The sequence below is a fragment of the Cololabis saira genome, chromosome 11 (genome assembly GCF_033807715.1).
Source record: "Cololabis saira isolate AMF1-May2022 chromosome 11, fColSai1.1, whole genome shotgun sequence".
Classification (NCBI taxonomy): domain Eukaryota; kingdom Metazoa; phylum Chordata; class Actinopteri; order Beloniformes; family Belonidae; genus Cololabis; species Cololabis saira.
Window position 1 is genome coordinate 34542418 of NC_084597.1, and position 26886 is coordinate 34569303.

General features: G+C 39.2%; 1 protein-coding gene across 1 annotated transcript in view; it reads right to left on the reverse strand.

The window, feature by feature from the left end:
• Window positions 1–26886, reverse strand: part of il11ra (interleukin 11 receptor subunit alpha) — a 68988-nt gene that overhangs the window by 12887 nt on the left and 29215 nt on the right. Inside the window, exons 2-6 of the mRNA XM_061734390.1 lie at window positions 16605–16701; window positions 2239–2305; window positions 1663–1829; window positions 845–959; window positions 135–298 (exon numbers count right to left, since the gene is read on the reverse strand). Coding sequence (XP_061590374.1) covers window positions 135–298; window positions 845–959; window positions 1663–1829; window positions 2239–2305; window positions 16605–16701 — 610 coding nt within the window. The remainder of the gene's footprint in view (window positions 1–134; window positions 299–844; window positions 960–1662; window positions 1830–2238; window positions 2306–16604; window positions 16702–26886) is intronic.

Here is a 26886-nt window from a genome sequence, read left to right on the forward strand (position 1 = left end):
TTTAGATTTAAAATCGATTAATCGCACAGCCCTAGCTGACCCTCAATTTAAGCATTTAAAGAAGCCTTAAAGAAAATAGAGTTTAAATAAGGGAATATGGCCAGCTAAACACACAGCCAATCCCGTGGTCTTACATTGTTCATGTAGCCGGACTTGAAAAGGTGTTGTCTGGGACCCCAGAGCATTGGTCTCTGTCACGTCAAGCGTGTGGCTGGGCTGCCAGAAAGCAGGGAAGTCTACGTCACAGTGCTGCTGGGAGACATCCACAATGCAGGGCCAGCCTTCCTCATCCTTCCCCCTAGAAAAGAAAAGAAAAGAAAAAGAGATGGAATTATTTTCTTAAGTAAAAGACAGCATAAGAGAGACAGCAGAAAGGTAAAGGACTACTCACAATACGTTAAAAGTAACAACTCAGTGTATTATTTACATCACGTGCAAAAAATCATCTAGCACCTTCCTTGACAACCATGTCTGCCTCCCTCAGCTGCACCTCTCACTGTGTATTTCTTTGTATAATTTGTATAATCTTTGTATTTTTTTTGTATAATTGCCCTGTAAAATTGTAAATAGGTTATGTTTATTTTTATTCAGAACTGTCCCTTTTTCTTTTCTTTTCTCTCTCTACCTCAAACTGCTGCACCTTAAATGTTTATACTGTTTATTCTGTATCATAGAAATACCACATTTGTTTTATTGTTTATTTTATTTTATCACCAAAGAGTGAAATTACTGGAGTCAAATTCCTTGTTGGACAATGTTGGAACCTGGCCAATAAAGATGATTCTGATTCTGATTTGTTTTGATACCTGTGGTGAAAGTTTCAGGTGCAGTCACCGGCTTTTACCTGAAGGTGGCGTTGTACTTGGCCGGCAGGAAGGTCTGTATGGATTCCATCCAGGAGCAGCGGACGTGCCTGTGACTGGGCACTTTACATGAAACGTTGAGCCACCCGGGAGGATCTAGGAAACACAACGCAGGTCAAGTTCAGGATGGAAAGGGCCATTTGTTTGTTCTTAGGATGCAAGGTCGGGTGGGTGTTGTGTAATGTTTGTTTCTGGGCTGTCCTTGAATGTTAACGCTGGGTCTCGGTATCCCTCGTGTGAACCGGCACATGTAGGGGAGACTTGACCAGGACAATGCAAAACTCCCTGCTTCTAAAAAGGAAGCTCGCTTTAGGGAGTCCCTTCCTGTTTAAGGCAGTGACAGGAAGTGGAGGGCTTTGTGATGGCCGATTAGACCTACTTCCTCTGAGGAACAGTAGCGCACTTCTGACCACCACGGCTTTAATAACTTATCTATTTCTGGGCAAAAAATAAACTAAATACTGAAAACTTATCATTCATGAAAAAAAAAAAAAAAAAAAAACAAAACGGGAGAATATTAAATGAAAAACAAGCCCAGAACAAACAAGGACATACTGTGCGTGCCAAAAACAGACCTTTCTTTTATGGTGAAATATTCAAAAATAGCCCAAACGTAAGATACTAAGACACTGCATCTGTATGTGGAGTCTAAACACAAGCAAAGCAGGCTTTTTCCTGGTGCACAAAGACATTTTTGAAAGCTGCAGTCCCGTGGCATTTAACATACAGCAGCCCTTTGAAACTGTGGTTTCTGCTAAATTAGATGATGTGAACCTGAACAAATCACAGCAACACTTACGGCCCAGCTTGAGAGTGACGGAGTGGAGGAGGAGCCCGCTGTTGTCATAGCAGCTGTAGTCGCCCTGAGCCGACGGGTCGACGTGCAGCAGAACCAACCGTCCGTCTGATGTCACTTTGTGCCATGGCAACACCGAGCTGCGGTTCAGATGCCAGACCACAGGTATCCTGCTCGGGACACATTCAACATCAGTTATTGTGCTAAATATTATGCCTTGTCCTCAACTTTACAATCAACTTTGAGTTTAAGATTTGAGAGACACGATTCAGGAAAGAATTTGGTATGCAACTAAATTATAGGTTGCCTTTCTCTGTTACGCAAGATCGTTTAGCATCTCAGTCCCTGGTTAATCAACTCAAACACTTGAGTCTTCTTATTTTCCCTGTCATTTCTTTTTCTTTTTTTTTTTTTTTACAAGACTTCCCAGAACTACTTCTTAAAAATGGCCATTTAAAGTGTAAAAACAACTTTCAGGTGTACAGCTTGATGTGTGCTTGTGACTCTTGTAACAGCAGATATACCAAGTCAAAACTCAAGTTCCTGACTTGTCAAATGCGGCTCGTTTTCTTTCCTTACCGGATTTGAGACTTCCCACATGCTAGGGTCACATTGGACTCCAAACGCCCGTACTGCAAGCCTGACACTGCAAGCACAGATGTCACAAAAACAATCATAAAGCACATTGTAGTTGAGCTTACAGTATCGACACAGAGTATAATCTGACACACAAAGTGTCTGCATTGTCTCTATGAATACAGCTCCAGCTCCAGCATTTACTCTGCAGTCAGCAGTGTTACAAAAACATGACCATACAAGGTCTGAGATCTGGCAGGAGCAGCCAGACGAGCCTCTGGCTCAAACTATAAAGTTGCAGCAATTTGTTTTATTATCGGTATTATTATTATTTACGTTTGTTATTGTCACCGCTGAAGTATTGGTACATTTCAGCAAATTGGCTCCTGAGACCTGGTAGATATCACACGGCGAAGCAAACTGTACACTCTTTTACTACATTGAAAAGCAGTTCTGATAATAACATTTAGAAAAAAAAGTTTTAAATCCTAAATTAATATTAGTGGTGTTCAGGAGTGGAAATAAGTCAAGCTATATTAACTGAGATTTGAAGAAATCTTTCTGGTTTCTCTCACAACCATAATCCAGATGAAGTAAATGTGATTTCCTTTGTATTTGTTGGATCATTCTATTAAAATTGCAATTGAAAAATTTACAGTAGGACTCTGGCTTTTCACCCACAGTTACCACAACTTATATCCTTGCTTAGTTTTATTACCATTTGGAGTTATTTCTACCAAATAAAATGCAAAAGCAGCACAAACTGAAACTCCAAGAACTGAGAAGGCATAATAAGAAATCCTTTAACTTTAACGGTTGAAGCCTCCAGGGTTTACTTTGTACATTAAAGTCACTGGTGTAAATCAAGAAGAAATGAATAACATGTAATACAAGCTGAACGTGGAAGAAAATCACTTAATGCAGCTTCATGGTCAGTTCAGTTTGTCTCAAATCATCTTGAGAAAACTGTCCACCATACACAGTTGGAGGCCGGTGCAGTTGAAGGAATACTACAGTAACTGTAGCTTATACCAAGGCAAATATTTGCGGTGACTGTCGTAATTTTTAAAAGTTGATACTCTATCTGCTGTGTCTAAGTGTGTGTGTGTGTGTGTGTGTGTGTGTGTGTGTGTGTGTGTGTGTGTGTGTGTGTGTGTGTGTGTGTGTGTGTGTGTGTGTGTGTGTGTGTGTGTGTGTGTTTGGTTTGGCTTTATAAAGTCAGAGCTGGCATTGAGAGCAGATCTAAGCATCACTATGTCTGTCAGTCTGCTACACAAACAGCTTCATTAATTCTCCCCCTCAGTCACTGGGCTGTGCATACTCACTGCTGGCTTCTCCTTCAATAGTAAACACTTCACCCAATGTTTGTATTTTTATTTACTTTTTGTCTTATTTACATTTCATACATTATAATCTTATTAATATCCTTCAGCACCAATGAAGTTGGTGAAAGACATCAACCTCAAACATTTCTCTCAAAATGTAACTTTTTCTTGCACAAGTTACTCCCTCAAAGGGTGTGTATATACAGTATATCCATGCCATTGTCATTTATTTTGCTGTGACTGTCCATTTAGGTTTTAGGTAGTTTTTTTCCAAACAAATACCTTGTTCAATACTAAATTTTGCACATTCCTCAATATGAAGACTTTATACCAATACTCGGTTTTCACCAGCATTGTAAGCTGATTTTTCTTCTTCTTCTTTTTTTAAAAAACCTTTTGGCTGTTGGAGGCTGCATAAAATGAAACAGCTGGTTAAAAGAATCGTAATGTGGCCCACAGCAATTTTGTGTTTGCGTTTATTTTTTGAGACGAATGTGGAAAGACAGGAGAACAATGGGACGCGCTGAGACTTCTCAATAACAAATCTGGAAAGTAGAAGCCAGTTTGTAATGTTGTGTTACGAGTGGGACATAATTGATTACATGCAAGACAAAATGACATGGCCAAAAAAGATTAGAGCCAAGGTGGTATTAGTCTTTAAATGGAGGCAGAGAAGAGATTATGGAACTATATGGATATATATGCTGCCATAGTGCTTATTTAACAAGGTAATAATAATAATAATAATAATAATAATAATAATAATTAAAGCTGCAAGCAGCGATGAACGGGCCCTCGCACTCATGGCCAACGCCCCTCCTTCCAGCCCCCCCCAAAAAGAGAATATTAAAAATACGATAAATGTAAAAAAAAAATAAAATTAAACAAGATTTATCTTCTCATTACAAGCAAAAAAATCTTGTTCCACTGGCAGATTTTTCTACTTATTTTAAGTGAAAACAGGTGAACAGGTGAAACAGATGAAAATGGTGTTTTTTTCCAGTTATGCGTCTTGTTTTAAGTGTAATGAGGTTTTTTTTTACTAAAATGAGACATTTTCACTAGAAATAAGACAAATATTTTTGTTAAGATTTTGAGTTTTTGCAGTGATCCATTTTACTTATCCTGTGAAAGACAGATGCATATTGATAAGTTCAGAAAACTGTTTTTTATTGTTGTGTTTTGATGTATTTGATGTAAGCCCAGTGGATATTTAAAGCTTACAGAAGGCTGCATTTAACTGCTGCTATGTAATTCCTGCAGTATTTCTGCAGGTGTTTTGGTCACTGCTATTATTTGTAATATATTATAATATTTGTAATCAGAACAAATTATCTGTCCCCATATGATAAAATCCACCACCCCCCCTGATTTTTTTTTACAACTCGAGTACTGGCTGCGGTTCTGTTTAAAGCCGGGCAGACACTGTGCCATTGCCGGCTCGTTTTGAACCAATTTTCCTCTTGTTTCAATCATTAATATGTGTGCAGACAAGGTAAAAAAAAAAAAAAAAGAAAACTCAAACTCTTTCAGTTCACTGTGTTTTCTAGTAGTTCTTCTAGTTTTCTATTGTTACTTTTAAGTTTACTGTTCCCTTTGTGGTTTTACTGGTTGTAAAGCATGTAGCTTTAATTATCACCCAATTCTGTGTTTCACCTTGTTAGTCAACTTCACTCCAACTCATTACCACCAATTTTACACTTATTTTTGGAATGAATGGTCAATAGACCTCATTTACATAAAATCATAGCTCATTTTTGAGATAGATAAAGATAAGCCGAAATTCTGAATTTTTTTGACTATAGTTAAACTCAGAGGCATATAAATTGATGGATTATCACAGACGGGTATATGTGAAAATGAAATTAAATCATTTAAAATGTTTGGACCACCACCCAGCACCAGCCAGTGGTTGGTGGGTCAAATTGAATATCACAGGAGGGGAGAAATTGAATAAAATATCCATAATTCAATGCAAGTAGTGATCAGAGGTGGGTAGTAACGAGTTACATTTACTCCGTTACATTTACTTGAGTAAGTTTTGGGAAATTTTGTACTTTTAGGAGTAGTTTTGGATAACTGTACTTTTTACTTTTACTTGAGTAGATTTGTGAAGGACAAACTGTTCCTCTTACTCCGCTACATTAGGCTACGTTGAGCTGTTACTTTTCTTTTATCCTTTTTATCCGTGTACGCGTCAATCTCATGAAATCACTGAGTGATTCTTTGGGAAAAATGTTTGTTTTTGCATGTTTTGTCACATTTACACAGACTCAAACACACACAGAGTTTCTATGAGTTCATGTTTGTTCTAGTTCTGCCTGGTTAAAAAAGAAAAGTACAAAGGCTTGAAATTTTGTGCTACTGGTGCTTAATTTATTTTTTTATTCTGTTATTTTATTATTTATTAAAGTTCTTGAATTTACTTTACGCTTATTTTAATTTAAGCTATTTTTCATTTTTTTATTAATTTTAATTTATTTTATTATTTTATTGATTTTAATTTGCCTGAAGGTGATTATTTTGTACTTTTGTCTTTTTGAATGGGTGTGTTAAAAAAATAAATCAGACGTTACTCAACAGTTACTCAGTACTTGAGTAGTTTTTTCACCAAGTACTTTTTTACTTTTACTCAAGTAATTATTTGGATGACTACTTTTTACTTCTACTTGAGTCATATTATTCTGAAGTAACAGTACTTTTACTTGAGTACAATTTTTGGCTACTCTACCAGCTCTGGTAGTGATCATCAATTTTATTTGAAATGAGTGTAACAGAGGCAGTTATATGGATGAAAATCATATTTTTGATATAAAAGAAAAGTGAATATGGGTCAATTTGACCAAAAGACCACAGAAGGGTTATCTATTAACATTTCAACATAATCAACTCATCCAAGAGATATTCAGAAGAGCTTCTCTTCTGCAAATGGTACAGTAGATGAGCTGCCATACAAAGGAATTTCCCTTTGGGGATTAATAAAGTAATTCTTATTCTTATTCTTAAAATCCGTCTAGCTGACGTGACCCAGGCAGACCAAACAACAGGCTTCAGTTTGAGCGGCCGTTTTCCGCTTGGTCCTAGTGCTGACCTGTCTCCATTTAATATAGCGTAACATTGTTTTTGGACGGTAAAAACTGCAGGGGACCAAAACTGCCTTTTGAAAAAGTGCAGGATACATGTCCCCCCCCCCATATTACGTCCGTGTATGAACGTACAGTCAGTGTGAGCAGAGACCTGTCGCATCAGAGCATCAGGTCCGTCCCAGCCGGTGTTCTGCCAATTTCTGCTCCCTGCCGAAAAAATGCTACGTTTGGGTTCTGCGCATGCGCACAGTCGATTTTCAAAGTTTGCATCATTTCTTGCACGATGTAAAATGGATAATGGGATGTTGATTATTTGATCCTTCAAAATACACGACCCATGACATGAATGCATTACACTTTGTGAACATTATACGATGAAGAGAAAAAAAACAACAATTCCATGGCTTTATTTGATATTCATTCAGTCATTCGCCTTTATTTAACCAGGCAGGTCATTAAGAACATTCTTATTTACAATGACGGCCTGGCAAGAGACAAGGACCACTTGGGGGTGAAAGGAAGTGGTTTAGGGAGTAAAACACAGTAAAGTTGTGGCTCTACAAAGGTGGAAAACCTTTAGGTAGCATTTTTTGGCAAAGCAGCAGAAATGGGCAGAAACTGGCTCTCGGCTCTGCGCGTGGCCGCGCGCGGCCGCGCGCTCCTGATCGGAATCGCGGATGGAAGCTCAATAATAATATAATAATATAATAAAATAAAATAATTGCAACACGCATTAAAAAACCACAATACAACTTACGTGACGTGACGGCGTGACTCCACATGTTGCTGCAAGTTGCAACAACCCCCCTCCCCCGCCCCGCCCCCGGCAGCTTCCAGGAGCTGCGGCTGCGCGTTCCCGCGGTCTGCGCGCACGCGGCCCGCAGACAGCTTCATGCTTCTAATCCAACTCAAAACATTCATTATAAATCGCCTCTTGCACATACAATGCTCAAATCATATTATTTTCAACAATATTTTTACGAAGTTAGAAGTTAATTCGACATTGCATGACAAAGTAAAGATTTATTTCAAAATGAGTTCATATTTTGAATAAAGTCGGTGACAAACTGTCCCAAATATAGAATGGATATCAGAATGGAAGCCTGATTAAATGTATTGATTTTGGGTCAATTTGGACCAAGTATTTGAAAGTTAAAACAACTTTTATGTTCATGGCGAGACACCGAAATTTGACAACCTCTAACAGCGACGCCCTTTGAGAAAAACTTAGTTTTCTCTGTCAGCCATCGTCAATGTCTTACCTATTTATCTGACCAACTTTGAGATCCATCCGCTCATCTCCCTTTGAGCACAGATGCATACTAGAAGACATGACAATTCCTGGTGCCAACAGGTGGCGCTACAACCGATCCTGAATATTCCACCATAGATGTCTTCAGGCTCAGCCTACAATCATGCACATACGTTTTCATCCACATCAAATCATGTATTGCTGAATTACAGCCAATTGGTGTTTCATGGCGAGCCTTAAAAATGACCCCAAACTTCGCTGGATCACTACGGTCAAGCCCTCTGCTAAAAACGTAAAAGCTTCGCAATTTAGCGTCGGCCATGTGTCTAGATTGTACAAACCAAGTTGTGAACCAATCTGATAAAATCTCTAGGAGGAGTTCGTTAAAGTACGAGGCCTAGAAATGATCAGAATTCATAAAAAATGACATTTTCTGTTCAAAATGCCGGACTTCCTGTGTAACTTAGAGCATGGGTCCAAGAGACTTTTTTGTAGGGCTTTGTCTGATATAATAGACACATAAAGGTCATTGCTGTAAGTCAAACCATATTGTGGGGCTCGTCAAAAACATAAAATAGGTGGCGCTATAGAGCCTAATCCTTTTTGACCCATGCCTGTCGCCCATAACATACGTAATTTTACGCGACTCTGGAAGCGTGTGCAAAATTTGGTGAGTTTTTGAGCATTTTAAGGCCTCCAAAAAGGCAATTTATTTATGGCGAGAATAATAATAATAATAATAATAATAATAATTAAAGCTGCAAGCAGCGATGAACGGGCCCTCGCACTCACGGCCACCGCCCCCATAAGCATATCAGAAATGACACCACCCACGACTTCCTATGTCAAACCATTCAAAAGTTATAGCAGAAAAAAGGGACAACCAATCAGAAGAAGGGGCGGGGCTAATTCAGGCCAATGAAGGTCAAGGACTCCATACAGAATCTGATGACACCACCCACGACTCTCTATGTCAAACCATTCAAAAGTTATAGCAGAAAATCGGGACAACCAATCAGAAGAAGGGGCGGGGCTAATTTTCGCCAATTATGGTCAAGGACTCAATACCGAGTCCGATGACACCACCCACGACTCTTTATGTCAAACCTTTCAAAAGTTATGGGAGAGAAAGGTATTCTAGTGGGCGCTGTTGAGCCGTTAGGCAACGCCCATTAATGCAAACCATGAAATATCAAATGTATCGACAGGCCTGGCTTTTCTTTAAGTTGCGACATGATACAGGTGTGTACCAATTTTCGTTCATGTACGTCAAACCGTATTATGGGGCTTGAGGCGCAAAGTTTTTTCTGTCTGAACCAATCAGATGAAGGGTGGGCGCGCTTTTTGCCGTCTAGCGTCGCCACGGTAACGCTTTTGAAAGAGAAAAGTAATGCGTGGTGTCGGAGGATGGAGACGCACGTTTTGATGTATAACACACCTGGGTGCACGTTACGGTTCGGGCTGAATTAATGACCGAAGAAATGGCATAAATTGCGCCAAAATTACACGATTAATTCAAAATGTTCAAAATGGCTGACTTCCTGTTCGGTTTCGGCCATGGCGCCAAGAGACTTTCCTTTAAGTTGCGACATGATACAGGTGTGTACCGATTTTTGTGCATGTACGTCAAAGCGTATTGTGGGACTTGAGGCACGAAGTTTTATCTGTATGGACCAATCAGATGAATTGGGGGCGCGCTTTTTGGCGTCTATCATCGCCACGGTAACGCTTTTGACTGAGAAAAGTTATGCACGTTATTGCAGGATGGAGACGCACATTTTGATGTATAACACACCTGGGTGCACGTTACGGTTCTGGCGAAGAAGCGGCTGAAGGAATGGCATAAATTGCGCCAAAATTACATGATTAATTCAAACTGGCCGACTTCCTGTTGGGTTTCGGCCATGGCGCCAGGAGACTTTTCTTTAAGTTGTGCTATGATACAGGTGTGTACCGATAAAGGAAGCTCTGAAAACCTTAACAAATCATGGTTTACTATAGAACTTAGGAAATCCGCAAATTCAAAATTTAATGTCTATGAGTTTTGGTTCAAATATAAATCATTGGTATAGTATGCATAAATGGCTTTATGAGGGTGACACTTCCATTATAGATAAAATGTATTTCAAAATGGTTTTCAAAAATGAAAGGACACATGAGTCTATCTTTCTTGAAAAGTTAATTTAATTACTGATACTTATTAAAATATACATTTTGTTAAGGAAATCTATTAATTTTGAGATAAATAACGGTCGCCCCCAATTACTTTTTTAAGGTCGTTGCCCTATTAATGTAGGTTTAAAAACACTAAAATACCTTTGTTTTAAGTTTTCACATATATGCACACTACATTCCAAATGTTTGGAAAATGGCCAAATACATCTTTATTTTAAGTATTTTAAAAATAGGCCTCTCAAAGGCCTTATACATCATTGACCCACAATTGTGATTCAGGCTTAAAGCTCCCCTGCTACACGTCATTCAGGCAGCCAATCAGCACAGAGCCTCATTAACATAGCCCCCCCTCCCCTCAGAATCCCTCATAGACAAGGTTAGAAACGGTAAAAATAAAGACATGGCCCAGAAGCTGAATTTCTCATTTATGTAGAAAAAACCTTCAAAAGCTTGTTTTTAAGACATTCAATGCCTGTTTAAAATATACATTAAATGCCATAATAGGTCACCTTTAAATAATTTTTAAGCAAATGAAGCAACGGTAAATTCTCGCCAAATACAGTAAATTCCAGTTGTCCCTGAACGCACCAGGGGGATAATCGGCGTTTTAGAATTCCGACCGGTCCCTGAATGCACCTCCTCCGCGGCGCTGCGCGGTGCCGACCAGATCTCGGCTGAAAGCCGATAATAATATAATAAAATTGCAAAGCTGCTGTGAAATAAGGTGTAATACATGCACTGTAGTTATTTTCTGTATAAAAATTGAATTTAAAAAGACGGGTTTGACTCAAAATCAGTGTGGTTTTATTTAAGTGGTCTCTGTCTCGGTAGAAGACAGAGACATGAAAGACGTGAAAAAAGCGAGCTGCATTACAGACATGCGCCGCCGAAATACATCGGTGAAAACTATTCCACAGGAATATTTCACCATAGATGTCTTAAGACGACTCTACAATTATGCACACAATAAAAAAATACTTACAGATTAGGTTGGGACTCGTGTGAAAACACTGGAGGATTCATGTCGTGTGAGGAACGTCAATACGGTGCGCACGCAACAACGTCCCCCCGCTCCCCCCGCTCCCCCCCTCCTCCCTCCCCCTCGGCCTCCGCTCCGCTGCAGGAGCCAGCTTGCTTTAAATCCAATGGATTTAAATAAATATTCATTACCAATCGTGCGTTTTACGCACCTTAATGCCAAAAATATATTTTCACATCACAGTAAACAATATTTTTACGAAGTTTACGAAGTTAATTGGACATGGCATGACAAAAATATGATTTAATTGTATATGAATACATTTTTGGAAAAAGAGAGTTACAAAGTTCTTCAAAAGCGAAATGTACCAGCGTATGATTTTTTAGTCATGTCGAAATGTATCTAAATCTGACATTTTATTGTCTTAAGACCAAGCCTATGATTTTAAATTATTATTTTACCAAAAAATTCAGAGTGACGTAAAATGGCAGTTCCCTTCAAGTTATGACCACGATACTCAACACAGTTGATAAGGACGCTTATGACAATAATATGTGTCGATTTCATTGTGATTGGATGAATGAAACAGCAATGACAGCACATAATTTGATGAAAAATGTATACCTGACCAAAAGGTGGCGCTATGGAGTTCATCCAAGATTGTCATATCCACTTGTTCAGAATGGAAGCCTGATTACATGTATTGATTTTGGGTCAATTTGGACCAAGTATGTTTAAGTTACAACAACTTTTATGTTCATGGCGAGACACAGAAATTTGACCACCTCTAACGGCCACGCCCTTCGATAAGAACGTACAGTTTTCTCTGTCAGTCATCGTCAATGTCTTACCTATTATCTGACCAACTTTGAGATCATTAAACTGATCTCGCTTGGAGCACAGATGCAAACTAGAAGACATGACAATTCCTGGTGCCAACAGGTGGCGCTACAACCGATCCTGAATATTCCACCATAGATGTCTTCAGGTTCAGCCTACAATCATGCACATACGTTTTCAACCACATCAAATAATGTATTGCTGAATTACAGCCAATTGATGTTTGATGGCGAGGCTTAAAAATGACCTCAAACTTCGCCGAATCACTACGGTCAAGCCCTCTGCTAAAAACTTAAAAGCTTCGCAATTTAGCGTCGGCCATGTGTCTAGATTGTACAAACCAAGTTGTGAGCCAATCTGATAAAATCTCTAGGAGGAGTTCGTTAAAGTACGAGGCCTAGAAATGATCAGAATTCATCAAAAATGACATTTTCTATTCAAAATGCCGGATTTCCTGTGTAACTTAGAGCATGGGTCCAAGAGACTTTTTTGTAGGGCTTTGTCTGATATAATAGACACATAAAGGTCATTGCTGTAAGTCAAACCATATTATGGGGCTCGTCGAAAAACATAAAATAGGTGGCGCTATAGAGCCCATTCTTGTGGACCCATGCCTGTCGCCCATAAAATACGTAATTTTACGCGACTCTGGAAGCGTGTGCAAAATTTGGTGAGTTTTTGAGCATTTTAAGGCCTCCAAAAAGGCAATTCATTTACGGCGAGAATAATAATAATAATAATAATAATAATAATAATAATAATAAACATCACAGATACAATAGGGTCCTCGCACTTTCAGTGCTCGGGCCCTAATAAACATCACAGATACAATAGGGTCCTCGCACTTTCAGTGCTCGGGCCCTAATAATAATAATAATAATAATAATAATAATAATAATAAAAATGTGGGCAATACTAACCACCTCCACCAACACTAATTTAAAGAAGACGTTTTTTTTGTGTGACTTTATCAGTCTCTCCCATCAGTGGGAGGAACTTCAACCTTACAACCCTATTGTTGATTGAGGGGTTTGGGCACGTATGCAAAGATCTCTTCAGCTCTTACCACATCACTGGGTTTGGACCCCGATGAAATGATTTGATTTTGACAAGGCCTTTCCAAAACCCTGATTACTTTATTTTTCAGCCACTCTGAAAATAGATTTGATGATGCGTTTGGGATCACTGTCATGGTGCATTTCCCAGTTTTGACCACGCTCTCGCTGATAGATGGTTTCACATTTGCCTCTAAAATACTCCAGATCACATGTGTTGGACACCGGTCCTCGAGTGCCGGTGTCCTGCATGTTTTACATGTTCCCTGCATCAACACACCTGATTCTAGTTAATGGTAGTCGTCAGCCTGTCATCAGGGAAAGATCTAAAACATGCAGGACACTGGCCCTGAAGGAATCGAGTTGACACTCCTGCTCTAGATGGATAAATAGACACATTCTTGGTCAACTCAGTGAAGATGCCCAGGTCCCATGGTTGCAACATGACTGCCAATCGTCACTCACCCACTACCGTGTTTGACCGTGGGTACCAGGCATTTCTGTTAAATTGATTAAGGCCAAATAATTGCTCTTTATTCTCATCTGTCCATAGGACATTGTTCCAGCAGACTTGAGCTTTGTTCAGATGCAGTTCTGGGTCCATGTTCTTTTTAGACAGAAGCACATTTTTGCTTTGAATTCTCCTACTTAAACAGAAATTGAAAACATTTTTTGTATATTTACTCTTCTAATAAGATGGTTGGTAATATAATACTATGAAAATGTCACAATGGATAGCAGTTTTATTTTCAATTATTTACTCATTTCAGATGTAAACAACACCATCAATATTTCACAGTATCGTGGTTTTAATATTTGACAGCAGTATCTAGACAACTTAAGCCTTGAGGGACAACTGCAGATTTTAACATAGACGTGTTTAGATGTAGCCGTATGGAGCTAGAACTCATAATTGACAAATGCACAGGACAAGTTTTACAAATGCACAGACCGATTTGCAAATACACACACAGTTTCACACGTGCACAGAACAATTCACACGTGCGTAGGACAAGATACACAAATGTATTTTTGATGCACACACAAATATAACCTGATTTACAAACGTTTTTTTGTCTGCGAGCTGCGCTGGATTTGTGTGTGAGTTTTGAGACTCCTCTGACGTGACTTGATCCACAAATACGTTTTTTTTAACACGGAATGATCTGCAACCAATCAGACAAACCATCTCAGATGGCGCTGTTTTCTTTACCGAGATCACAAGAAAAGCAGAACAGTGATCTCCTCTCCATCCTGTTTATTTATCTTTTATCTCCAGTTGCTGTTCATTTATCTTTACTCCAGCAACTCGATATATTAATCACTTTTCTAAGCGAACGGCGCTAACGCAGTTGAAACAGTAGGGTTATCCGCCCCTTTAATCTGATTGGTTTAGAGTAAGTCGTGTTTTATCCACTGCTCTGCGTCCCCCACGTGGGTGCGCTCTTATGATTGGCTGGAAGAAAGAAAGACATCTGATTGGTTACAGATCCTACTGTGTTAAAAAAAACCTATTTGTGGATCGAGTCACGTCAGGGGAGTCTCAAAAGTCACACACAAATCCAGCGCAGCTCACAGACAAAAAAAAAAAGTTTTTAAATCCGGTTATATTTGTGTGTGCATCAAAAATACATTTGTATATCTTGTCCTACGCACGTGTGAATTGTTCTGTGCATGTGTGAAACGGTGTGTGTATTTTCAAATCGGTCTGTGCATTTGTAAAACTTGTCCTGTGCATTTGTCAATTATGAGACTGTTCTAGCTCCATATAGCCGTGACCCTGCAAAGGATAAAACGGGTACAGAAAATGGATGGATGTTTAGATGTGTAGTATAATGCAATGAAAGCAGGTCTATGAGACTACAAGACTTGTAGATGGAGCTCGTTAATACAATTTAAAGGGGACCTATTATGAAAAACACGTTTTCTCTTGCTTTAACATATATAAAGGGGTCTCCCCTCAGCCTGCCAACTCAGAGAAGGAGGAAAGCAACCAGATTCTGCAGTGTCTGTACAGCCGCCCGGATGATCCGTCCAGTGTGATGTGGATCTACGAGCCGTTCAGATTCTGCTGATTTTCGTTACGTAACCAAAATGCAAACCACGCCCACAACTATAAAACCATGTAACTGCATGCAAGCGTCCGACTATCGCGTTGCACTGCATGACATCGGACGCGCAGTTATGACACGATAACTCCGCCGGCCGGAGCTTCCGCTATTTTTCTGTAGCGGTGTATCGCGTCATTCAGGCAGCCAATCAGCACAGAGCCTCATTATCATAGCCCCGCCCACTCAGAATCCTGCATAGATAATGAGGTTAGAGAATGGGAAGATAAAGACATGGCTAAGAGGTTCAAAATAGGTATTAGATACCATAATAGGTCCCCTTTAAACATGAATTTACATTATATGTTTTCCTCTGTCATTTCCTATTGTTTACGCTTTTGTGTCAGTCTTTCCATCCATCCCAAACTCTTCATTCACAGCCGTTCTTGCCTTTTTAACCAAGTTTTCTTTATCCCTTTAACCACTAAAAGAGCACATAATCTGCAACCTCTGTTTCTGTGTGTGTGTATATATGTGTGTATGTATATGTGTGTGTATGTATGTGTGTGTGTATGTATGTGTGTATGCGTGCTACCTGGGGCCTCGGTGCTGTGCAGAGACTTGGCTGGTCTGAATGTGTGTATTCATGTTTTATTGGCAGTGAAGTACATTATTCCCCAAACCCGCAGCGTTCCACTCATATCTGATTCTGCCTCTGGCAAGCACACCCCAACATGTGCACAAGCACACACAGACATAAAACCACACACATTTTCACACACAAGCATGTGTTTATGTATGCATACCCACATACGCAGACACACACACTAATGTGCAGAGAGGCTGCAGGTTTCTCCTCACATTGAAATCAGATGGCAGGGCAGACTCAGAAATTGCAAGCTGGATGAAACTTAGTACTTTCCAAACAATAAAAGTGAAGGGTAGGATAAATGGGAATGGAACATTTTTGACAGATTCATTTAAACGTCCATGGGCAAGGTTTTTTATTTTTTCATTTCTGTCTTTGTTCTGTGATTAATGTGGCTGATTTAGGAAAAAGATTTTGTAAAAGGAGCGGAGAACGTTCAGTCCAAGTAAGGCAAAGAAAGAAAGCAAGTAAGAAAAACCAAATAAACTGGAAAGAGAAAAAGAAAAAAGAAAAACAAGAAACAAACAAAAAGGAAAGAAACAGAGTTAAAGGTCCCTGAGCTGCTGCAAAAGAAAAGCTTCAACAATAGCATTCCTCCCTGCCAAGTATTAACATGATCTCAAATTTCTATTAAACGCAGCTATTTCAAACACGGTTTAAGCTGTATGTACAAAACATTTGTATAAAAAAAAGTTTTTCCATAGGAAAATAGGCTTTATGGTAAACTGTTTCCAGTCCCCTCCCTCTTTTCTCCTGCTCTACCTTTAGATCCCATAAGTGCTGTGAGTCAAGAGCACCCAAAATAGCCCACAAAGGAATCCATGTCTGATCTTTAACAGTGTGTGCGTGTTTGCAGGCATGAACGTGTGTCCTCACACAGATGTGTTGTTACATACATCTATATGCTAGTTTAGAAAGTGTAGCTTTTAGTGTGACGTGCAATAGCAGAGCGTGTGTTACCTTCATCACTCCAAATCTGAGCACGACTGGGATGCAGTGACCAAGATAGAAACCAGATGACTGTCAGACACACAGGACTGGACAAAAGGCCTGGCATCTAGACAGAGAGGGGAAAAGAGAGTTGTGAGAAGACATATTATGATAATTTCAGGTCATTTGGGCTTTATTTGAAAGCCTGAACGGTCTGTCAATGAGCATCAACTTCAGGATCAACACATACTGTAAGTTCTGTATAGAAATCTTGGATGTCTGGACGGTACAAAAACAATGGATAGAAAAACGTGACTGTCATAATAAATCTGTCTTAGCAGGTAACAGAATCATAACTGGAAAACTGTGTTATTTCACTCTAATACTACTGGAACAAGCTGAAGCAGTGTTAAGACACAATCTAATGCTGCTATAGCTTTGCATTCCCATGAAGCAAAATAACATTCCACTTTCCTTGTGAAATAGTTCAAGGACATTTCTACCGAACTAAAACCAGACAACTGCTGTGGGTTTCAGCTGTGAGCAGGAAGGACGCTCCACTCATTGATAAAGAAACTGCATCCTTCAGTGTCAGACTAGCTGCTGTTCAGAGAGAGAAAAATGAGGATGATGATAGGAGAGGACAACATGAACCAGAGGTGGAACATAAAAAAAGACTCCTTAAAAACATGGAAAAATAAATTCCCATAAATCCTCTCAGTTCTAAAGATTTAAATCTTAGAACAAAAGAAAAAACATCATCTGGTTCTTAACATCGTACATCTTCTTAACGTCTTAAAATTAGGGTTAGTACAACCTGAGATGAACCAAAAAAGTGACTTTCTAGACATTGACATTATTCATTTACCAAAAAAGTAGTTATGTAGTGAGTGGAGAACTAACTACATCCTTAATGCTTGAGAAGGATTTTAAGGGACAGGAAGCAACCAGGTGCTAGAAATGAATCAAGTGATTGACTGATCATCTATCAAGCTTAATGTTTTTATTACGTGATATGTGTTAATAATAATCGTATTTATATTTATAGCATATTCATAGAAGATTTATATCCTTTTGTACCCAGTCAGTAAGCATCAATTTCAGGATTAACACATACTGTAAGTTCTGTATCGAAATCTTGAAAGTCTAGACGGTACAAAACCACTGGATAAAAAACCGTGACTGTCATAATAAAGCATGCATGCATGCATGTATGTACCCATCTATCCATCTATCGAAAATGTCTATAAAAGCAGATGTTTGGGCAGTTAGCAGGTGATCTAAAAGAAGCAGATGGTACTGGCCATCTGAGAAGGTTTATTAAAATTATTTCCAAACAACTCTGAGTCCGTTGTATTACAGAGTGAAAGACAAGTCACATGTGGAAAACATTAGGGACAGCTGCTAAACTTCACCGAAGCAGACCTGCCACCAAGTTCATCCAAACATCAGCAGAGGGGAGTGGTAGCCGAGTGACTACAGAGGTTCCTGAACAAGGCACTTAACCCTAACTATTCCCCGGGTGCCGGACAGCGGCCCACTGCTCCCAGTCCAACTAGTGATGGTGACTAACTTCAGTGTGTTTCCTGAGATGTCTATTGACAAATACTGTCTGAGAAACAGCAAATAACAACAGCTACATATACAGGCTTCAGTTGGACTGCCAGGCCAAAGTCAAATGAAGAGTCCTTAATCTCCAAAATGCAAATTTGCATTTAAATTTAAAAAATGAAAAATTGAAAAAAATACCGAACACAAAAAAATCAACGTGTAGACCTAATTTCAACTGTCAAAGCATAGTTGTTGTTGTGTTGCAGTCTCAGGACGTGTATACACTGTAAAACAGTCTCCTAAATAAACTCACCAGATTTTATATCTTCACATACTGATCACACAAGCTGTGATCATCACAAACATTTTATAACATTCTTTATTTGGGGGATTTTCCTGGGTGAAATAACTCCATGTTGCTGAAATAATACTAATGGTAGACTGGTAGTTCAGTCCAATAGCTCGCACCACTGCTCCTTTAGTTGCCAACTCAAAACAACAAATTGCAAAGCACTATTGAGTTACTTTCTTTGGGATTTTATTCATAAACTATGTGGAATTGGATGGCGCTTTGATGTAAATACTCACAGATCTTGATACAGTTGTTTTTAGCAGAATTGGCAACTATTTCTGATGCTGGTATCAACATCATAACAACTAATTCAAAGTAGACTATTTTCCTAAATAAAGTGGGTTTTTGTTCATATTTTCAGACATGATAAGTGAAAACCTTCAGTGGTATGGCATGTTTACTGGTGGTCATAAATGTAATAAAAGCAACAACTTTTTATTAAATCATCTTTGAAATCTTCTTTTGTTGTTGTTTTTTTTACATGTAAAATGAGTGATGGGTTCTGTTCTGATGATAAGCTTCAACTGAATTTAACTTATCCGACTGCATTTACTGCAAAAATTATTTTTTGAAAAAAAAAAAGAAATCTATAAATTGCCAACAACGAGGAGCAGCTATAAGCACATCGTCAGCTAATCTTGTTGATGAAACACAAGTAAAACTAGACAGATTATATGGGTGTAAACAGGACTGCCTCATTTTAAATGTTTAATTTTAAAGAGTATCAAAAGAAATGAAGGAGGTGGTTTATCGGCCATCCCAATCTGCACCAGAGCCATAAACATTTAGAAATGACTGTGACTCTCTGAAGAACTCCATCACATCCAGTACGTGTGATACTAACCCAACACAAATAAACGGAACCATTGAGATTTGCTTACAACCACTGTAAAACATCCAGTTGGGTGTATCTGGTTCATCGCATTTCTGCCAAACAGTTCGTGTATTTGTTTAAACCTCAAAATAAATATAAGCAACTTTTCATCAAATGAACAAGGTGTTATGTTTAGTTTAGTTTATACAAGTGCTTTGCCAGAGTTTATGTAAATGTTACATTTTGAACACTGATTAATAATGTTAGTGTCATCTTTGTGGGGTTTTTTTCATGTTCTTTGTTTCCTGGTTTTAAATTTGGTGCAATTAGGATTTTAAAGTTCTTTATTACAGTTCACTTAATTCCGTTTTTTTTTTTACCTTGGTTTCCATTACTACTTTTATTTTGTCTTTTTTTATTACGTTTTTTCTTGCCTTTCTAGGTTTTTGTCCCTGTCTGTCAGTCACTCATCTGTTTTTTCTCCTGTCTGAATTACTTTCTTCTTTTCCAGATTAATGTCACAAGTACTAGCCCCTGTTATTTTGTCTGGCCCAATAATGTGTTTTAGGTTTCTGTTCCCCGTGAACTGAGTTGATTGTCTCAGTCTGCAAGGTCATTGTTTTTGTCTTCTGCTTAGTAAGTTATTCAAGTTTATTTCTTTCCCCATCGCCCCTGCTCCCTCTTTATCCTACGTTTGGGTTGTGCTTCAACTGCTGACGGTGATGGTCTGATTCTCACACTACACACAAAGTTGATTGAAATCTCACCAGGAAATGTAGTGCAGCACAATAAACATCACCTATCAACAGACTTTAGCCGGGGGGGTGGGGGGGGTTCACCCTGTTTAAAAAACAGATGGACTACATTGGACAACCTGGACTACTTAAATGTGAATTTAGTTAGTACAGGTCGATCACAAAAGATAGTTGTAGAGGTAGCTGTGGTCTCACACCTTTATCCAGCCCTGAGGGCAGCAGCAACACACAGACACCAGGGGTATCATGTACAAAGAGTGCGGCGCACAAAAAACATCCGTAGGCCACTTTCCACGCTCACGCTCTGATCTTCAAAAAGTGAAATAACGTGAAAAATTGCAGCCCCTCATGCACACATCAAGACTGGCGTAAGTACATTTGAGGTTTTGTCCGTTGGCGACACTCACTGGTGATGCAGTGCAGTCCAGAATATGAGGAAACGTGACGTCAACAATATGTTCACGACCACACGTGAAGGACACAACAGTCCCCACATCACCAGATAAGTTACACATCAAGTTGAACTGCAACAATATAACAATTAACCACATGGCGCAAAACGATGGAACCCACAAATCACAATGACGTCCTTGGCTCCATTAGCATGGAGCCAAATCAAGGCCAAAGGTATTGCTAATTTGAAAATAAAATTTGAACCTGAAAATTATTTTTTACAGTTTCAATTTTTTTTTTTTTCGGTATCAGATTTTTTTTTCAGTTTCAAATTTTTTTTTTCAGTTTCACTTCTTTTTTTTTCAGTTTCAAATATTTTTTTCAGTTTCAGACTTTTGGCCCCGATGTGGCGTGGGGGGCGTTTCAAAAAAAGATTTGAAACTGAAAAAAAAAAGAAGTGAAACTGAAAAAAAAATGTGAAACTGAAAAAAATAATTTTCAGGTTCAAATTTTATTTTCAAATTAGCAAAACTTTTGGCCTTGATTTGGCTCCATACATTAGAGAACACTGCTGATGCAGGATCAGTAGCGAGTCTTCAGGGACCAGACTGACCTGCTGGTCCAGGACTAAGACTGGACCATCAGCTGGTTTAGGTACCAAGAGGATCTTCTGGATCTCTGCCCTGAACTGGAAACAGTCACGCTCCTGTCCGGACCAACATGATGCTTTCAGCTGGAGCTGCTGACAGGACGGACATCTCTCAGTCGCCATGACGACCGTATGATTCGACAACTCGAGATAAAAGCCAGATCCTTAAAACATCCCATAACTGTGTCTGGACAGAAGGACATTAAAAGACAATTTGCAGCAAAGAACCGGTTTTCTAAAGTTCTGTTTTTAAAATAAAAATAAGATGTCACTGAAAGTTTGGTTCGTGTGAACTGATGTGACTCAGCAATATATAAAGTTTTTATTGAACGTTTAGGCTACTTTCAGATGCTTATATCGAGTCGAACGCTCCAATTTGCAGCGATTTCTTCTTTATTTTTCAGGTTTGCACCTCGATAATCATGTTGGCACAACTTGTCTTTATCTCTGCAGCGGAAGAATCAGATCATGATGTTTCACGTATTAAATATAAGTTCATGCGGTTCACATTGTTGTTACTTATGAGAGAGGGGATCGTGGACACGTCCTCCGCGAGTTGTAAGACTCAGAACCTAACCTTCTCAAGTAGCCTATAACTGAGCTCTGCAGTTTGCAGGTTTGTGGATTTGTAAGTAGTGCACCCAGCGACGTACTTGAGGACTGCTCTCCTGCATGTTTCCCCACTTCAACACACCCTGGTACAATTGCCTGTGTTATTATTAGACTGGTGCAGACCTTGATGTAACGATAATGATGACCATTAATTACAATCAGGTGTGTTGATGCAAAGAGACATCTAAAACAGTCTTTCCCAACACTGGTCCTGGGGGCACACGGCCCTGCATGTTTCAGATGTCTCCTTGCACCAGCACACCTGATTCAAATGAATGGTTGTCATCAGCTTGTCATCAAGGTCTGCACAAGTGTGTTGTTGAGGCAGCTCCTTGTATTGCAGTGTGCTGACGAAGGGTTGCATCTAAGACGTGCAGCACAGTGCCCTGAGGAGCAGGGTTCCCCACCCATGGTTGGGAAGTTTCCAGTGACTTAAAGCTTCTAAACTCTTGCATTGTTAGGGACTGACACCTTAAACCAGATAATTCAAATGTCAAGGTAAGACAGAAGTGCTGTGCCTCGGGGTCTTTCCTCCATGTTACAGCTGCCAGGTCGTACAATCAAAGTTACTGATCTCAATAACATCGCCACTGTTTGGCACAGGTATTCAGCTTGTCCTGGTGGAGTGCCTTTTGTTCTGTTTCCTCCTGCTCTGTTTTAGCTCAAGAAATTGCTCTGCGTTGTAAGGGTCACGCAAATGAAAAGATTCTCTCTCTCTCTCTGTCTCTGTCTCTGTCTCTGTCTCTCTCTCTGTCTCTCTCTCTCACCAAGCAACAAAAAACTCATCCAATATGGAGACCCCTTCTGCATCATGCATCACTGAATGAAAACATCAAGCCACAGGTCCTTATTCTCTATAAAATTAAGTTAAAATTCTATGAACAACAGCACCCTGATCTCTTAACAATGTTCATTAGGTCTTTGTGAGACAGCAGGAACAACACTATATCCACTGGCGTGGCGTTATGATGTAGCACTGGCATGTTACATTTACCACTTTAACTTCACAGAGTAGTCAGCAAATTTAGATCTCCCTGCCATCTCTCCACTTGCTTACATTCCCCTTCCTCCATCAATCCCTCTTTTCATGTTTTTCTTAGGCCTCTTTACTTTCAGAACATTCCATGACTGCACACCAGCTGGAGCACCAGCGGACTCCTCTGTTTACACGCTCACATTCGAGCAGGTGTGGAAATCTCATGCCCGCCTCACATATTATTCTTCACATATTTCACACGTTTCGCTTTTTGTAACTTTAAGACAATGAAGGAAGATAACAAGCTCTGAAGTCTCAAATAATAATAAATATATTCCTCTAAAACTGCCAGGGGGTGCATCAACACAACAGTTCCCAAACGTCAGGCCACTATTAACTAGATACCATCATCACAGGTCTGGAATAGCAGAGGAAAACAGTCATAAGGATCGAAGAAATTATCTGTACACGCTATTACATGATTTTACGGTGGAAGGTAGAATAACATCACTGAACGCTGGGCAGTATACCGGTATTATAAGAGACAGTATATCATTACATTTGAAAACAGTTGTTCACAGGAATATACTGGGATATGGATATGCACTTAATTATGCTTTTCTTTTGCCGCAATAGAGCTGTTTGCTCTCATCTTGTCTCAGAGTGCATAGAAACTCTCATAGAAACTCAGATTTCTTTCTTTTTTGGGGGGGTTTTGGGGGTCAACTTCCAAGAAAAAAAGGCTTTGTCTTTAAATGCCACTTGCTTTAATGATATTTTAAATATCACCAAAGTACCAAAGCCTCTTTGAGCCCACCACTGGTAGCTTTAAACTTTAAACTTTAGTTTTTTGTAACCCTTAAGTCATTGCCATTTGGATGGAAGCCAGGCCTGTCAACAAAAAACATCCTTCAGGACAGATTGGGGAGGAAGCTCCTTGAATTAAAAAAATGTCCACTCTAGAAGGTTATTGGACAATATTAAAGGACCTTTTCTTTTACGTTGTAACTTTAAAAAAAATATATTATTTTCATAGACTGCAGGTCTACTGAAATGACTAAATATGGTTATTTGGCCTGTACAAGGGTTAATATATCTGTTTGAAGGTAGCTAACCAATTGCACATTTATAAAAATGTAGTGTTTTTCATCATATAAAAAAACAAAACTAATACCTACTGTACATTCAAAATCACATGCAGTCAAACTGTCTGGTTTTCAGTCTTCAATGACCTGTCTCACTGTATGTATATATACATATATATATATATAGATACATATCCACTGCCTTTTAAAGAAGATAAATATTTCCCCAAACACCTGACCATGAAAAAGTGGTTAAGATTATCTGGGATATTAAGATATTTAGCGGTAAAGTTAATTAAACACCAGTAAGGCTCTGATAAAGCACTGCTCCATTGCAACTATAGGAATCTGTTACAGCTGCATTTTATGTGGTCATACTCGGCAGATACATTTCTAAAATGACTTTTGACGTTTTACTTCAAAGAAAGAAAAAAAAAGCATGGTTAGATCCCTGAGTGGGCCTGGTAAAATACCAGTGTAATGGTATATTTCGTTATGATTTCTTGTATTATTAATTGTAAATATTTCCAAATGTGAAAAAGCATTTGGCTTAAAATGTCTAAAAAGAACTTCAAGAAGATGCTTCACTCCAATGGCACTTTCCACAGACTTTTTAACCTATTACTTACTAATTCTTTTTATTTTTATTTGTTTATTTTTTACATGTACATGTCTTTTTATAGTTGTTTATCTCACCCCCAGCTCCAAGGTCTAGTAGACAGATGTATGCCATCATTTATATGGCTTAAGTAACCCCTGTCCTGCTCTAGAAAACAGAACGCATTTAGAGATCAGAACATAATGTCTGAATCTTCCCATGTCTCCCTGCACCTCTACCCTATTTAATTCTTCCTTTCTATCAAATATCTCTTATTGACTCTCAGTTCCACCTCCCCTCACAGATATTTGGACTCCAGCTTCTCCCTCCAAGGACTTTCCAGCACTCAAAAGATTAGACAAACATATTTGCGCAGAGGTTTCCAAAACCCCTTTCCTAACGTATGAAAAACCAGTGCTGTTAACCTGTCTTCTCGTGAACAGGCAACACTTTTCTGCTTTCCTACAGCTGAAATTCATGAAGAGCAGGAAGAAAGAAAAAAAAAAGAGAAAGAAACAAAAGCATCTGCATTTTGTATAAATACTTGTAACTTGTGGCAGTAAGTACTGAACGATTTCCTGGACTGATAAATTTGGTGCCACTTAACTGTGACCAACTGCTCCAGTCAAGCAGCTGCTTTCAGCAGCCTGACTATTGTTAACAATTAGGGGTAACATAACTGTTATATTCATAGGTTTTGTTCACACTTAAGCCTACTCCATACCTGAAATAGATGAAAACTGTGTGTGTGTGTGTGTGTGTGTGTGTGTCCATGTTATACATCACGTGCCTATTCTATGAGTCATACCCTCCACTCGCTCATCTACTTTGACTCTTCCAGCAAAGACCCAAAAAGAACAGGCATGGAGATGTAGCCATGGTTATTGTCACTAGGCTACATCCATAGAGCAAGTATTCCCACATCCTCGAAGACACAAAACAACAGATGTCGCAAGTCCACCACATAGTCTGCACAATTTGCTCATCGAGAAAAATGCTCCTGTAGTAGAGAGTGTAACTTCAAAGTGATGAGAAATAATAAAAATTATCGCTGAACCAGAAGATGAGGTAAAAATAATCCTTGGTCCAAAATGTCAAAAGGGATAAAAGCAGCAGACGAGGGAGTCTGACAAAACTCAAACAGCTGTGCAGAGGCACTTCGGGGGGGAAAGGGAACTGCAGCGGTTACTGAAGGAGATTTTTGATGTAAAGTTTTGTTTAAAAAAAAACAAAAAAAACAAAAAAACCCAGACTTCATAGTGAACGAGGTGTGCACACTGACAATGAGTAATCCAAAGTGAAATAGGGCTCTCTATTAACCAGTCCGCTATGTGACAGCACAATCCCACGTGGTGAGTCACTCACACTCCGACAAGCTGCTGCACATTCAAGCAGCTTTACAAGAAAAGAAACACAACGGCAAGAGGGCAGACAGTGAGAGAAAAGGGGGGAAAAAAAGAAAAAAAGAAGGGAATTCAGAGAAAACCAGAGGGATGTTTAAAAAAATTGCAGCTTAAAGAAGAGCGGACACAAAGTGTTACAGAGAACACGAAACAGGCTAATGAAGCAATACGTTAGAAAAGTGCACAGAGAAGTTTCTTCAGTCAAGTAGTGCACATTATTTTCCACACACTTACACTGCCACACTGCTTTTCTGTCTAGTGATCAAACAAATGATCACAGGATGTCCTGGTCAGAACAACAAGTCATCATAATCAATGTCAAGAATTAAAAATTAACAAAGACTGATGTTTCATTTAGCCTACCGCTTCCACAATGTGCTAATCAGTGTGTGTTTACTTGTGTATGTCTGACATTAAAATGATGAGAAACGGAGGGTGAAGCTAATCTGAGTGAGCATGTATATACACATGTGTGTGTGAGGGAGCGGAAAAGCACACAGTGTGACTGCATGTGTGTGCATTTGCACTAAATCAACAACATAGCAAGGTCAAGCCAAGACGGTGGAGAAGGACTACAATGGCACCGGTGTTTACCCAGGTCACTATGGCAATCGCTGCACAGCCCGTCTGTTTGACCTTTCCAGCCGATAACAACCCCGCTGACTGATGTGTGTGTGTTTCCATGTGTGAAGCTCCTTGGTGCAAGCTGTGCTTCCACTGGGTTTGAAGATGAACAGAACACGTCTTTTTTCTTGTGACACAGAGATACGTGCAGTTTTTAAATGCAGGACAGTTCATTTCTGTCTTCGTGTACGAGCGTAGAGGTGAGGATAAGTCAATGGAACAAGTGAACAGGGCAGATAAGCTGCGTCTAAAAAGAACCACTGATTTCTTGTGTAGAAGAAAGAGCCAGTGTATCAGGATATTCTGAGATATTCTGTTGAGCTGAGAGGAAAAACTAATGGCTGGTTGGACTACAGTATCTGGCAATCAAAGAACCAAACAGAGGTCCTGATTATTTTGTGTGTGTTTTCCTTCAGATTCTTACAGTTGATTCATCTAAGTCAAGAAAGAACAAAAGAAATGTTTTAGAAACAGCTAATCGCAGTCTGAATTTAAAAGGA